This window comes from Phoenix dactylifera, chromosome 14 (assembly GCF_051530095.1).
Source record: "Phoenix dactylifera cultivar Ajwa chromosome 14, Ajwa_hap1_PhDact_Kaust_v1.1, whole genome shotgun sequence".
In the NCBI taxonomy this organism is placed as follows: domain Eukaryota; kingdom Viridiplantae; phylum Streptophyta; class Magnoliopsida; order Arecales; family Arecaceae; genus Phoenix; species Phoenix dactylifera.
In genome coordinates this window covers 21,289,141-21,300,251 of record NC_143203.1, presented here as the reverse complement: position 1 = coordinate 21,300,251, position 11,111 = coordinate 21,289,141, and the positions used below count along the sequence as shown (strand labels likewise).

Here is an 11,111-nt window from a genome sequence, read left to right as displayed (position 1 = left end):
AGTCAAGAAATAAAACATGGGTACCAAAAACTTATCCCCAAAAAAAAAAAAAACAAAGACATGAGCAGGGGCTGGATTTCCATTGATCTAGTTCACCAATTGACTTGACCCACTTGCAGCCTTCTTGACGTCCATATCGTTGCCGCACAGCTGCTTTTAAGCTGTTCGGCATGGAGGGATGCAGGGGTCGTCCAGGCAATGATTTGGTCCAACTATTGTTCAAACCAGCACATGCCCGTGGGGCCGCTGCATCACAAACTGGTTCTCAGCCCAATGCAACGCCTCCGCGAAGGCCACGGCGACGGAGACAGGATGGTCGGGAGGAAATTTAATGCTCATTATGGCAACCATCAGCTGCCGCTGCAAGGAGCATTTAACTCACTTTGTGGAGTTCATCCCATCAAAGCTATTGAGCCTTTTTATTCCTTTTTATGCAGGTCTGACGATCGCGTGCTAGAATAAATGCTCGGAGCTGTCTTAATGTCCCATGGGATCTTAACAGGTTTACGTGAGTAATCTAACAATATATTTTCTTAATAGGATGATCGATACGAGGACTGCAACGTGTACGTTGCAGCAGGGAGAAGTAGAAGATGAGAGGAAGGCAGCAAGGTGTTGCAGAGAACAGAGGAGGGTGCATGGCGTCGTTCATGAAGGCATAGAAAATGGTGGGAATGGAGGCAGGGTTCCATGGAGGGGGAAGAAGGAGGTGGAGGTGGACAAGATGGTGGGCATGCAAGGACGGGGAAGAGGATGAGGCAAAGATCATTACCAAAAAATTGTGGGCTTTAACTCAAATTCTCTCTTCCTTGCCCACCCAATTCAAGGCCAGCAGAGAACTACGATCCATCATTGAGCTAAAAAATTCAGTCTGTAGATAAAAAAGAAGAAGAAGAAGAAGAAAAGAAAATGGCAGTGAACCAGATTGGAATATCCAAAGCGGGATACAACGATTAATATTTCACCTTGCCTCATGACATGATATATAAATACATGAAGCAATTAAATGGAGCAACATGAACACAATGCAGCAGCTGAGTGACTCTTCATTTAGAATATATTAATTTGAGTTACTAAAACATTTAAGCGGCAAATTAAACTAATTACGTAGTTGTAGGTTCCGACTTCCGAGTGGTAATTAACGTAACGCTGCCATCAGTCCCTCTCCACGATGGCCGCCCTTAGGGAATTCTTCATCACCACAGTGAACGCAAAGGTCTCCGTCGGGTCCGGCCGCTCCCCGGGCACGGCGACCCACCGGAAGTCCCTCACCATCCTCGCCAGCATCAGCTGCACGTGGAGCAACCCCAGCATCGCCGCCGGGCAGATCCTCCTCCCGGCGCCGAACGGCATCATCCTCACCCCTCGCGTCCCCGTCACGTCCGTCTCCCGCCCGTCGCCACCTTCCTCGAACCGCTCCGGCCGCCACTCCTCCGGGTTCTCCCACACGCTCGGGTCCTCCGTCACCCACGCCGTGTAGAACTCCACGCTCGCGTCCGCCGGGATGCGGTACCCCGCCAGCTCCGTCTCCCTCGTCGCTGCGTGCGACAGCACGAAGTGGCTCGGGGGGTGCCGCCGCAGCGTCTCCTTCACCACCGCCTGCAAGTAGCCCATCCCCTGGACGTCGGTCTCCGTGATCTTCTTCCCCTTCTCCGACCCGACCTTTCCGACGATCTCTTTGTGGAGGCGCTCCTGAGCAGCTTGATCGAGAACCAGATGCAGCAATGCCCACTCGAGTGCGGTTGCACTGGTGTCGGTGCCGGCGCTCATCACCTCCGAGCACAGCGTCACCAGCTCCTCCTCCCCGAGCCGGCCCCTCCCGGCCGGCTCCAACGCGAACAACGAGTCGATGTAGGCCTCGCCGACCAGGCTCACCATTTCCCATGGAGAGTTGGCGTCCTTCTCCCCTCCACTCTTCACAAACGCCCTACGGGCCCTCACCAACGGGAGAAGGCAGTCCATTTGCCTCTTTCTTAGCTTCTTCGCCTCCGAAAGCTGGCCGCGGAAGAGCGGAGTGAGCATCGGGAGGAAGTCCGGGAGCTTCGGCGTCGTCATCATCATGACGTCCTTGAGAACAGCTTCGATCTCGCGGACGTGGTCTTCGGGGACCTTGGCACCGAAGCAGATGCAGGCCAGGATGCTGCAGATGGTTAGCCGGCAATTGCTCATCACTTGGGCGGCGCCGGTCCGCTTGTACTCGGCGCGGAGGCGGGCGAGGTGGTTGGCGATGGCCCAGTCGCGGATCCAGCCGAACTGCTTGACGCGGGCGGGGCTGACGATCTCGGCGACGAAGTTGCGGCGGAGGGAGCGCCAGAGAGGGCCGTACGCGGCGGAGTTGATGGTGCACTTGCCGGCGCTGAAGAGGAGGCGTGTGAGGGAGTCGGAGGGGCGGCTGGCGAAGAGGGGGCCCTTCTGGACGAGGGCTTCATGGATGAGGTCGGCGGAGGTGACGATGATAAGAGTGCGCTGGCCCATGCGCATCGTGAAGATGGGGCCGTAGCGCGTCCGGAGGTCGCGCACCACGTACATGAAAGGTCGGCGCTGGAGGATCACTTGGAAGAGGTTGCCCACCACCGGCCACCCCGGGGGGCCCGGTGGGAGCTCCCCGGGCGCACCGCTGCCTCCGCTGCGCGACCACCGCCGCCACCACAGCGCCCCTAGTAGGAAGGTGGCGAGAATTACAAGGAGATCGATGAGATCCATGGCTTTAGACTGGTGATAGTAGCAGCAGCTCGAATAGAAAAGGTGGTGGCGGTGGTAGTACGTACTACGTAGCTCTAGTCAAAGTGGTGGTGGGGGTCGAACGAGGACACAAATGAGAATTACTATAACGGAGCGGAGTGAAAGTGATACTAGTAGTAGTTGTGGTGCAGGGAAGAGAGGAAGGAAGTTTTAATGGTTTCCAAGGAAGGAGGGGATGGATGGTACTATACAACTCGATGAGGAGCACTAGAGATGTGAAATGGGCCGGCTGGGGGGAGAGATGGAGAAAGAGAAGCAGTGAGGAGAACTGGAGAGCCGGTGGTATATATAATGAGCGAAGGGAGAGTGGATAAAGGTGGAGTTAGGAGAAGGGAAGTGGAAGTAGGAGTAAGCAGTCGTATACAAGGAGGAAGTAGAAAGAGTGTACAGGTGAAATAAGGGAGAGTGAAGCTACTTGGCCTATCACACATGGTTGGATAGAAATGCATGTCTCTTTAAGGACAGTCGGTCAACTTCGAAGACAGATAGTGGTGGACAGAACTTTTCGGCATGCTGCGGAGATTATCATGGCAACTGCGTCGAGATCCTATGAGATGGCCAGGGATATCTGGGGTACCCGTTCTGCTGTCACAGCGTCCAGATTCGTCCTATTATTCTGGGTGCCTCCACCTCTTGGTCATCTCAAAGTTAATTTCGATGGCGGCAGGTCAGCGGATGGAGTTTACGGAGGAGTAGGCTTTGTGATCAGAGATCTCCAGAGCAGGCTGATTGTGGCAGGAGGCAATGCACCCCTGGTTTGACCGCTATTGAGGTGGAGCTTTGGGCAGCCTGAGAGGGCGTCTCCTATATAAGGATGGTACTTGGTGCAGATGGGATCTATCTGGAAGGTGACTCCTCCATGGTGATTGACTGGATACGATGAGTGGATAGATTTGGAGATGACCATTTATTAATTTGAGGAATCCGCATATTAGTTAGGGAGAGATTTCTTTTATGCGGCGCATGTGTATTGGAAGGTAAAAAGAGCGGCCAATTCGGTTGCCTTTTTTGTACATATAGCTGGATGTACACATTTAAGAGCAATATGAAATGCCAAAAGGAGAAGAAGATGCGGAGCTATATGTGAAGCGTACGTATAAGAGGGGAGAGGAGATGGGGAGCGAATTACGAGAGACATCCGCCAGCTAAATGCAGCGAATTTTTATTGTGTTTAAATGCGGGGTCAGGGAGGGGTTGGAGATAGCCATTGGGGAGGATACAAATTAAGAAACTGGGCACGCGGTAGGTGCTCGAGAGAAAGTGAGAAACCATCCCGTCTTTAAGCTTGGGGGGCGTAGTGGTTGGTAGAGAGGGGTTTTGGTCAGTGCCAAGTTGGTACGGAGATAGAATGGGATGGGCAGTAAAAATAATGGAGGATGCTGTATTATAAATTGCTCGGGATCTTACAATAAATGCTGTAAGCTAGTTTCCGATGCATCGTATTCGCATTGCCCCCGCTGTGTTTGCATTGTGAGTTCTGCCACATGATGAAGCAGTGTTAATGGTTGGTAAAGCTTTCAAGTTTGAAGGGACGTAGAGTAATGGTTGGCTGATATTTTGGCTGGTTGTCTTGAAACCAGAAGGGGAAGCTTCGTTTGGCGTCCCAGGTGCCGAAGGGTTGGCACCTATGGAGGTTTTCTCCATTAAAGTAATATCCAGGACTCTTACCTTGTCTCGGCTGGGAGCATTGGGATGAGGCGGCCTGGCCGGAGTTCCACTGCGGGTGGATGCATGCACCGATCGAGGTGATGGCAACCATTTCTGCATGAAAGCATGAGGCACCTTCAGCCGGATTATCCTTTCCCAGCAGGTGCCAGCCAGTAGCCACCATCTCATTTAATCACATAATAAGCCTACTAAAATATCTATTTTTATTTAAATATATTTTAAAAAGTATACAAATTTTGATATCATCACCAAGAGTTAGGACCTACAAAATGGCCCAAAGAGATTGAGTCACCATTACTATTATTAGCACCTGCAGATAAATCTCTTGAGATTCTAGAACTAGTGTCGTTGCTGCTGCTGTCACTATTATTAGGAGGAGAACCAAGTGTTGAGCAAAGATCATTCAAGGCCATTCAAAAGGGTCAATAGATTAGTTCAAGGAGGAGAGTAGCAAGATAATCATATGGAATTTAGGTGTTGTTTTGGATACTATTATATCTCCGGCATTTACGATTTAAGATCAGAATTAAATAATAAGAAGATAAAATCTAGCTATTTATGTGTCTTTTGATCTATTTCTTGGTTCAGTTTGTATAGAAGCTAATCTAATTTGCACCGAAAATTAAGATTAAGGCAACAGTTTGCACTATAACCGATAGGCGGAAGTTGTTCTTTAAGAACAAAACATTTTTTCTTTTCTTTTTTGATCTAATGACAGTAAATTCAATATTCTAAGAATCACTAATACTACCAAGACCTAGGTACCGCAGCAGTCGATACTGATTTTGATACCAAAACGGTAAATCTTGCTAAATATTATTAATCAAAGACTGGGTGAGTGTTTCCACCATACTAATAAAAGTTGAATGCTTCATAAAAAATCTAATTAAATGTATGATTTGTTTCTAGTATTACAAAATCTATCAAATGCAATGTGGAACTCATCTTTGGTTTCCTTCGTGAGTTTAAATTTGTATGGTCTCCTGATCTTCTGACGTTTCACATAATAAGCGAAACCAAGTTGTTGCATATAAAGGTTACATGGCAACGATTAAAGGTTTTTACTTTCCATGTCATAAATTCCTATTGAGTAATCACACACATCCATAGGGTGATTAGGGTCAAAGTATATGTGCAATATTTAAATTTTTTGATTTAAATATTTGTCCATCATCTTATGGAACATCTCATTAACATTTGAGCAGCATAAAGTTCCCCATATAAAGAGCGACTCGAAGTCAAAGATAAGTGCAAGGTTCATCAAAAGAAACATTAACAAGGAAACCATTACATTAGAAGTTCCAAAGGATTTATACTCAAAAGGTTCCAAAGCATAAATAAATCGAAGCAGTACTAGGTCTTGTTTTTGCAGCACTATCGTGCTAGTCTTATCTTAAGACCTTTCCAAAGTTCCTTCCTCTTCTCTTCTTGAAGATGAAAGAGTTTCTTGCACTTGTACGGTCACTTCCTCCTCATGGTTTATTTGCCTAAGATCTTCCTCTTGACTGCTGCTGTAAGTATTTTCCTCTGTCTTTGAACCTTGAGAGAGCAATCTCCGAGGAATAGTTTCCTTTTTATCATAGTATGAAACAACTAGATACTCAAGAGCAGTTACAACATCACTGATTAGTGGGCGTGAGCTTGCTTCTTCTTGAAGACACATTGCTGCAACTGCAAGAGCTTGATACAAACCTTTTAGGGGGTAATTCCCTTCGAGTAAGGGATCAGCCATTTCCACAAACCTCTTCTTGTCTTTAAAGAGTGGTTCTGCCTGTAAAATATTATTAATAATATATGTCAAATATTTTTCAATTAAATAAATTAAATAAAAAAAAGGATGACCATCTTTTTTTCTTTTTTTTTTTTGAACAAGAGGTAGCAAAATCAGCAAAGCGAATAAAGAGTTCCAAATATCTTCAGAAGAAAACAACTAAAAAGAATGAAAGCAAACTATAGCCCAAATCACAATAATATACCAGCTATAAGATCATCACCAAACAAAAGTAAAACAGCAAAATGTCAAAGGAGGAAAACAGCAAAAGAACAAATCTAGTAATGCAAGAGAATAGAGAGATGCAATTTTATATTGAAACATGACATTATTGAAATTTGAAGGTACTATGATTGCAAGATACTTGGAAAAATTGTGCATGACATTTTAATATAATTAGCTGGATTAGGGTCTCTATTTCAAGATAGGGTCACATAATTGGTGAAATCTATTACAAATTTTCAATGCTGAAATAGAAAATTACAAAAATTCTGACTATAGTCAATGGAGTCTTAAAATAAGATCTTGATTTATCTTATAATTCGCAGCATAAGTCATCTATTTCTATCATAAATTGATAAATTGTGTTCCGTGGACTTAGACGAACATGACCACCTTAAAAATAAATGGATGAGGTTACTTGGTTAATCAACTAAATCAGAAATATCTCAGGTTTTGCACACCATGGTTAAATTTGTCATTCACCCTATACAAGGAAGCCATTTAAGTAAAATTTCATTATTATTATTATTATTATTATTATTATTTTGACAAAAAAATTGATTGCTAATCATATGCTTTTATAATTTGGATAGCAGAGGCCTGTCGAAAATAAGCTATATAATGGGGGTAAGTCCCTCCCCAAATACCTCTAAGCCCCAAACCTTGGTGAAGGCAAGATATGAATCTAGGTCAATGGTACAGCCACCAAGTGATAAGTTGGCACCTTCTAATCAGTACCTAATCAGGTGGATGGTTTTCAGGTGATAGACCATAAAGGTACTTGCACAAATCCATGATCAAGTATCAAGTTGACACCGAGTATATCTTTGCATAAAGGTTTGTATCCTATGGAATTCCCAAGTTCTACTCAGAGTAGATTGATGTCATTTAAGTTGATCCAAGTCCACACATCAAGGTGGATAAGATACAAAATAATGTAGGTATCAATACACAGCATACTTTAATTTTCAGCTTAGAGAATATAAAGAACTTTAGACTGATGTCATGATTCATATGAAAAATTCTGAAACAAGGAGATGCTAATTAATTTTTATAGCCATGCCCACAAAATTGAAAAAAAAGTTTCTTGAAAGATGCCTATCTTGGATGGTTTATGAAAATTATTGAGAAGAGTAAATTAAGCTGCAGATGGAAGAATGCTGTGATAGCCCTGTGCAGGTAAATACCAAGGCAAAGGTGTCATGCTGTATTATCTACTTAGCTAAAGACTTTATTCACCAGACATACCCACTGGACGAGGTTTTGCTCATTTGATGGTCTCGATGTGTCTATGGCTCTCCTTCCTGTAATGATCTCCAAAAACACAACCCCAAAACTGTACACATCGGACATCGTTGTTAATTGACCTGTTAATGCATACTCTGGAGCACAATAGCCATAGGTACCCATCACCCTTGTCGATACATGGCTCTTATCTCCAACAGGTCCAACCTTAGCTAGGCCAAAATCAGATAATTTCGGGTTGTAGTCTTCATCGAGAAGAATGTTAGATGCTTTGAAATCTCGATAGATTACTGGTGGATTCGCAATATCGTGTAAATACTCGAGGCCTTTTGCTGCACCTTCAGCTATTTTCATCCTTGTATTCCAGTCCAATGGCTTCTTATTTGGAGCAAGATCTGTAAAATCCATTACATGAATTCAATTAGCGGAGAAATCTTCACTAGATGGATATAAAATGGAAATTCAAAGTCTTGGAGGCTTACCCAGAAGATGATCCTCCAATGAACCATTTGGCATGTATTCATAGACTAAAATTCTGTGATCACCATCGGTGCAATATCCAATCAAATTAACAAGGTTTGGATGATGGAGGAGACTAAGCATCAGTACTTCAACAAGGAACTCTCTGTTCCCCTGTAAGCCATTCCTATCAAGCTGCTTGACAGCAATATCCTGAGGAAGGTGAAATGAGCATTAGAGCAGCCCAATTAATTCACTTAGTTGGAATCAAATGAGCAAAAACTAGAATTGGCATTACTTGATTGGTATCCTCAAGGTGCCCTTTGTACACTCTTCCGAATCCACCTTCACCAAGAAGACATTCAGCTTTGAAGTTCTTAGTTGCTGCTTGAAGTTCAGCATATGTGAAAACCCGAGCTGAGTTATTCCCATTGTTGCCAATCCTTAAGATCTCTTCAGCTGCAATCCTATGCTTTTGGCTGGCATCTATACATCAAGTGTAAGCACTTTTATGTTGATGTTTTAATGTAGAAGGAGACACATATTCTACTGCTTGATGTTAAAAATTGGTTCTGCAACAGAAAGGATTTTTTTGTTTTACTAATTTATTATGCATAGAATTTAATAGAAGGAAGTGGTAGATAAATTTTTCACTTGCAAAAGCTTAATTTTTTTTTAACTCTGAAGTGGATCATTAACTCCAGAAGCAATTTTTTTTTTATAAAAAAAAAAGACATCCATCTGGAATAAGAAAACCAGGGCAAAACCTGCTATCCCTTGTGGAGATCTAAAAACGCATGATAAATTGCTATAAAAGCAACAAGGCATACTCATGTGCTCATCTTAGTAATCTGATGATAAGGTTTGAACCCGAAAACATACATCCCCTTCATAGATCATTGTAATGGTAATCAGAAAAATAAAGACAATTTCAGGAATAGTACAGCACGACGATACAGATTAATTTGTTTTTTTTTTTTGCAGAAAATAGAGTAATAACAACTTGCTGAACAAACTATAATTCATTTCAATTTCTAAGCATATTCCATGGATTATAAAACCAAATCAAGCCATCCAATCCAGAAATACTAAACCACAAATGACAAAGCATCATTTCAAATTGTCATTAGGCACAATCACGCAAAAACCAATAAATTAATGGCAGAAAAATTTAGAATTTCTAATACCAACATGAAGCCAATTAATCATAACGCGTATGAATTTAAGTGAAATTCATACCTGATTCGAGTGAGATGTTATGAACAAGAGAGGCCAGCGCATTCCCTTCTTTTGGCACCTCGGACTTCTTCGGGGACTCATCCTTCACATATAACGATCTAAAACATGAAAAGCAACCCATCGCACCCTTCTCCTTCCCTCCTTAGTCGAACTTATCAATCCTGGAAACTTCAAATAAACCCAGCAAGAAAAGAAAAATGAAATGCTAGCTTCTCGACCACCCCAATCGAATTGGAATGACGAGATGTCTGCTGTGCCTTCGTGAATCGACCCGAGAGTCGGTCCACTCGGGGCAGCAATGGCGGAAGAATTTGTGAAGGCAAAGTTCTGAAAGAAATGGTAGGTTCCAAATGATCTTTTGTTATTCTTGTTGGTCTTCTCTCCTCCTCCTCCTTCAATATTACCAATGGAGAGAAACGGTTTGTCTTGCTCGAATACGGAAGGATACAGCTAAATTTAGATAACACAGGCTTCTTTTTTTTGTTTTTTTGGCTTATTTTACGAATTTTTGGATTGAGCTGGCCTGGAAATTCGGTTGGGTGGAATGATCGCCGGTACAAGTGGAGGAGGCTACCGTTATTCTAGGTTATGAAGTGTTTTTTTTTTCAGAAAAAAAAAAAGAAAAAAAGAAGAGGAAGAAAAATAAGAATTAATTCTAGAACACGGTTTACGTTTGGGTTGGGATGTGCTTGTTATTTTGGGGGGCATCCAACTTCTAAACACCTAGTCATCATGTATGACCCTTTTTTTTTTAATTAGGCTAGGAAATTGGTGGCTAGCCACCACTCATTTCCTTGGTGTGATGAAAGAGGGAGAGTAAAAGAGGAACTGACCTCCCACTAAATAAAAGAATATTGCATGAAATATACATCAAGGACGACTGAAACCCTGGTCTACACTACCAACCACATCAATAAAGTATTGCAACGTGAAATCGATATATTTTGGTTGGCTGATAAATTGATATAAATTTGCATTTTTACTTGTTATGCATAAAAACCATGCAAATCCCAACTTAAGGAGCTTGTTTCACCCTTGGACTCCTCCTCATAGTTTAATAGTTTTAAAATCATGTTTTCTAGAATTTAGGATCTAAGGAAAAAATTTAATTAGAGTTATCATGATAATTGGGAGAAAATATATCTGATTTTTATATATTATTCTGCATTTTATTGCTGGTATCTTTTACTTATGGTTGCATGTTACAGATTAGTAGCAATATTTTTGTGTAATACAAAGAGAGAAATTCTGTATCCAGATCAAAATGTGATCCAATTTGTGAGACTATTCTTTGTTATTTCTAATTAGCTTCATTTGGACCCAGTTGCATGAAGTCTATCTTATGTGAGGCCCACAACTAAACCAGGAGCTATCAGACTCTTGGTTTGTCTATTCGTAGCCGCATTCCTTGGTAACAACATCAGAATCCTTCACATATTCCTTCGTAGCCTAATGCTTGTATCTTTGAGGGACTCCATTTCCATGACATTTCATCAGCTGTATCAATTAGATATCATTCTAATTAACCAAAAGGCAAGGAAAATTACATCACAATTCACAACAATAAAAAGAACCTTGTTTTTATCACCACTTTGATCTGGAGGCAATGAGCACGCACACATCTAATCACAATGCCAGGCCAGAATGTATTGCAATTAAAGAGTTACCTCCTGCCCGAAAGAGAAGCATACGTTTGTTCTATCACAGTACATTTAGAACACGTGCGAATAGTATAAATTGGAGAATAGTCATGACACTATACTAC

General features: G+C 42.6%; 2 protein-coding genes across 3 annotated transcripts; both read right to left on the bottom strand.

Moving 5' to 3' along the window:
* Positions 1 to 925: 925 nt before the first annotated feature.
* Positions 926 to 3,100, bottom strand: CYP77B1 (cytochrome P450, family 77, subfamily B, polypeptide 1). Its single transcript, XM_088710903.2, has one exon. It carries the CDS (start codon positions 2,701 to 2,703, stop codon positions 1,156 to 1,158), a length of 1,548 nt encoding a protein of 515 aa, XP_088567029.2. The 5' UTR covers positions 2,704 to 3,100; the 3' UTR covers positions 926 to 1,155.
* A 2,441-nt stretch (positions 3,101 to 5,541) lies between these two features.
* Positions 5,542 to 11,016, bottom strand: LOC103703471 (Protein kinase superfamily protein). Of its 2 annotated transcripts, XM_088710909.2 has the most exons (6): positions 9,347 to 9,605; positions 8,406 to 8,593; positions 8,131 to 8,320; positions 7,652 to 8,043; positions 6,103 to 6,181; positions 5,658 to 6,003 (listed from the first exon to the last, which is right to left on the bottom strand). In XM_088710909.2, exons 1-6 carry the CDS (start codon positions 9,465 to 9,467, stop codon positions 5,804 to 5,806), a joined length of 1,170 nt encoding a protein of 389 aa, XP_088567035.1. In that variant the 5' UTR covers positions 9,468 to 9,605; the 3' UTR covers positions 5,658 to 5,803. The 2 variants fall into 2 exon arrangements, with proteins under 2 accessions (XP_008784546.1, XP_088567035.1); XM_008786324.6 differs by having other exon boundaries at positions 5,542 to 6,181; positions 9,347 to 11,016.
* Positions 11,017 to 11,111: the final 95 nt, after the last annotated feature.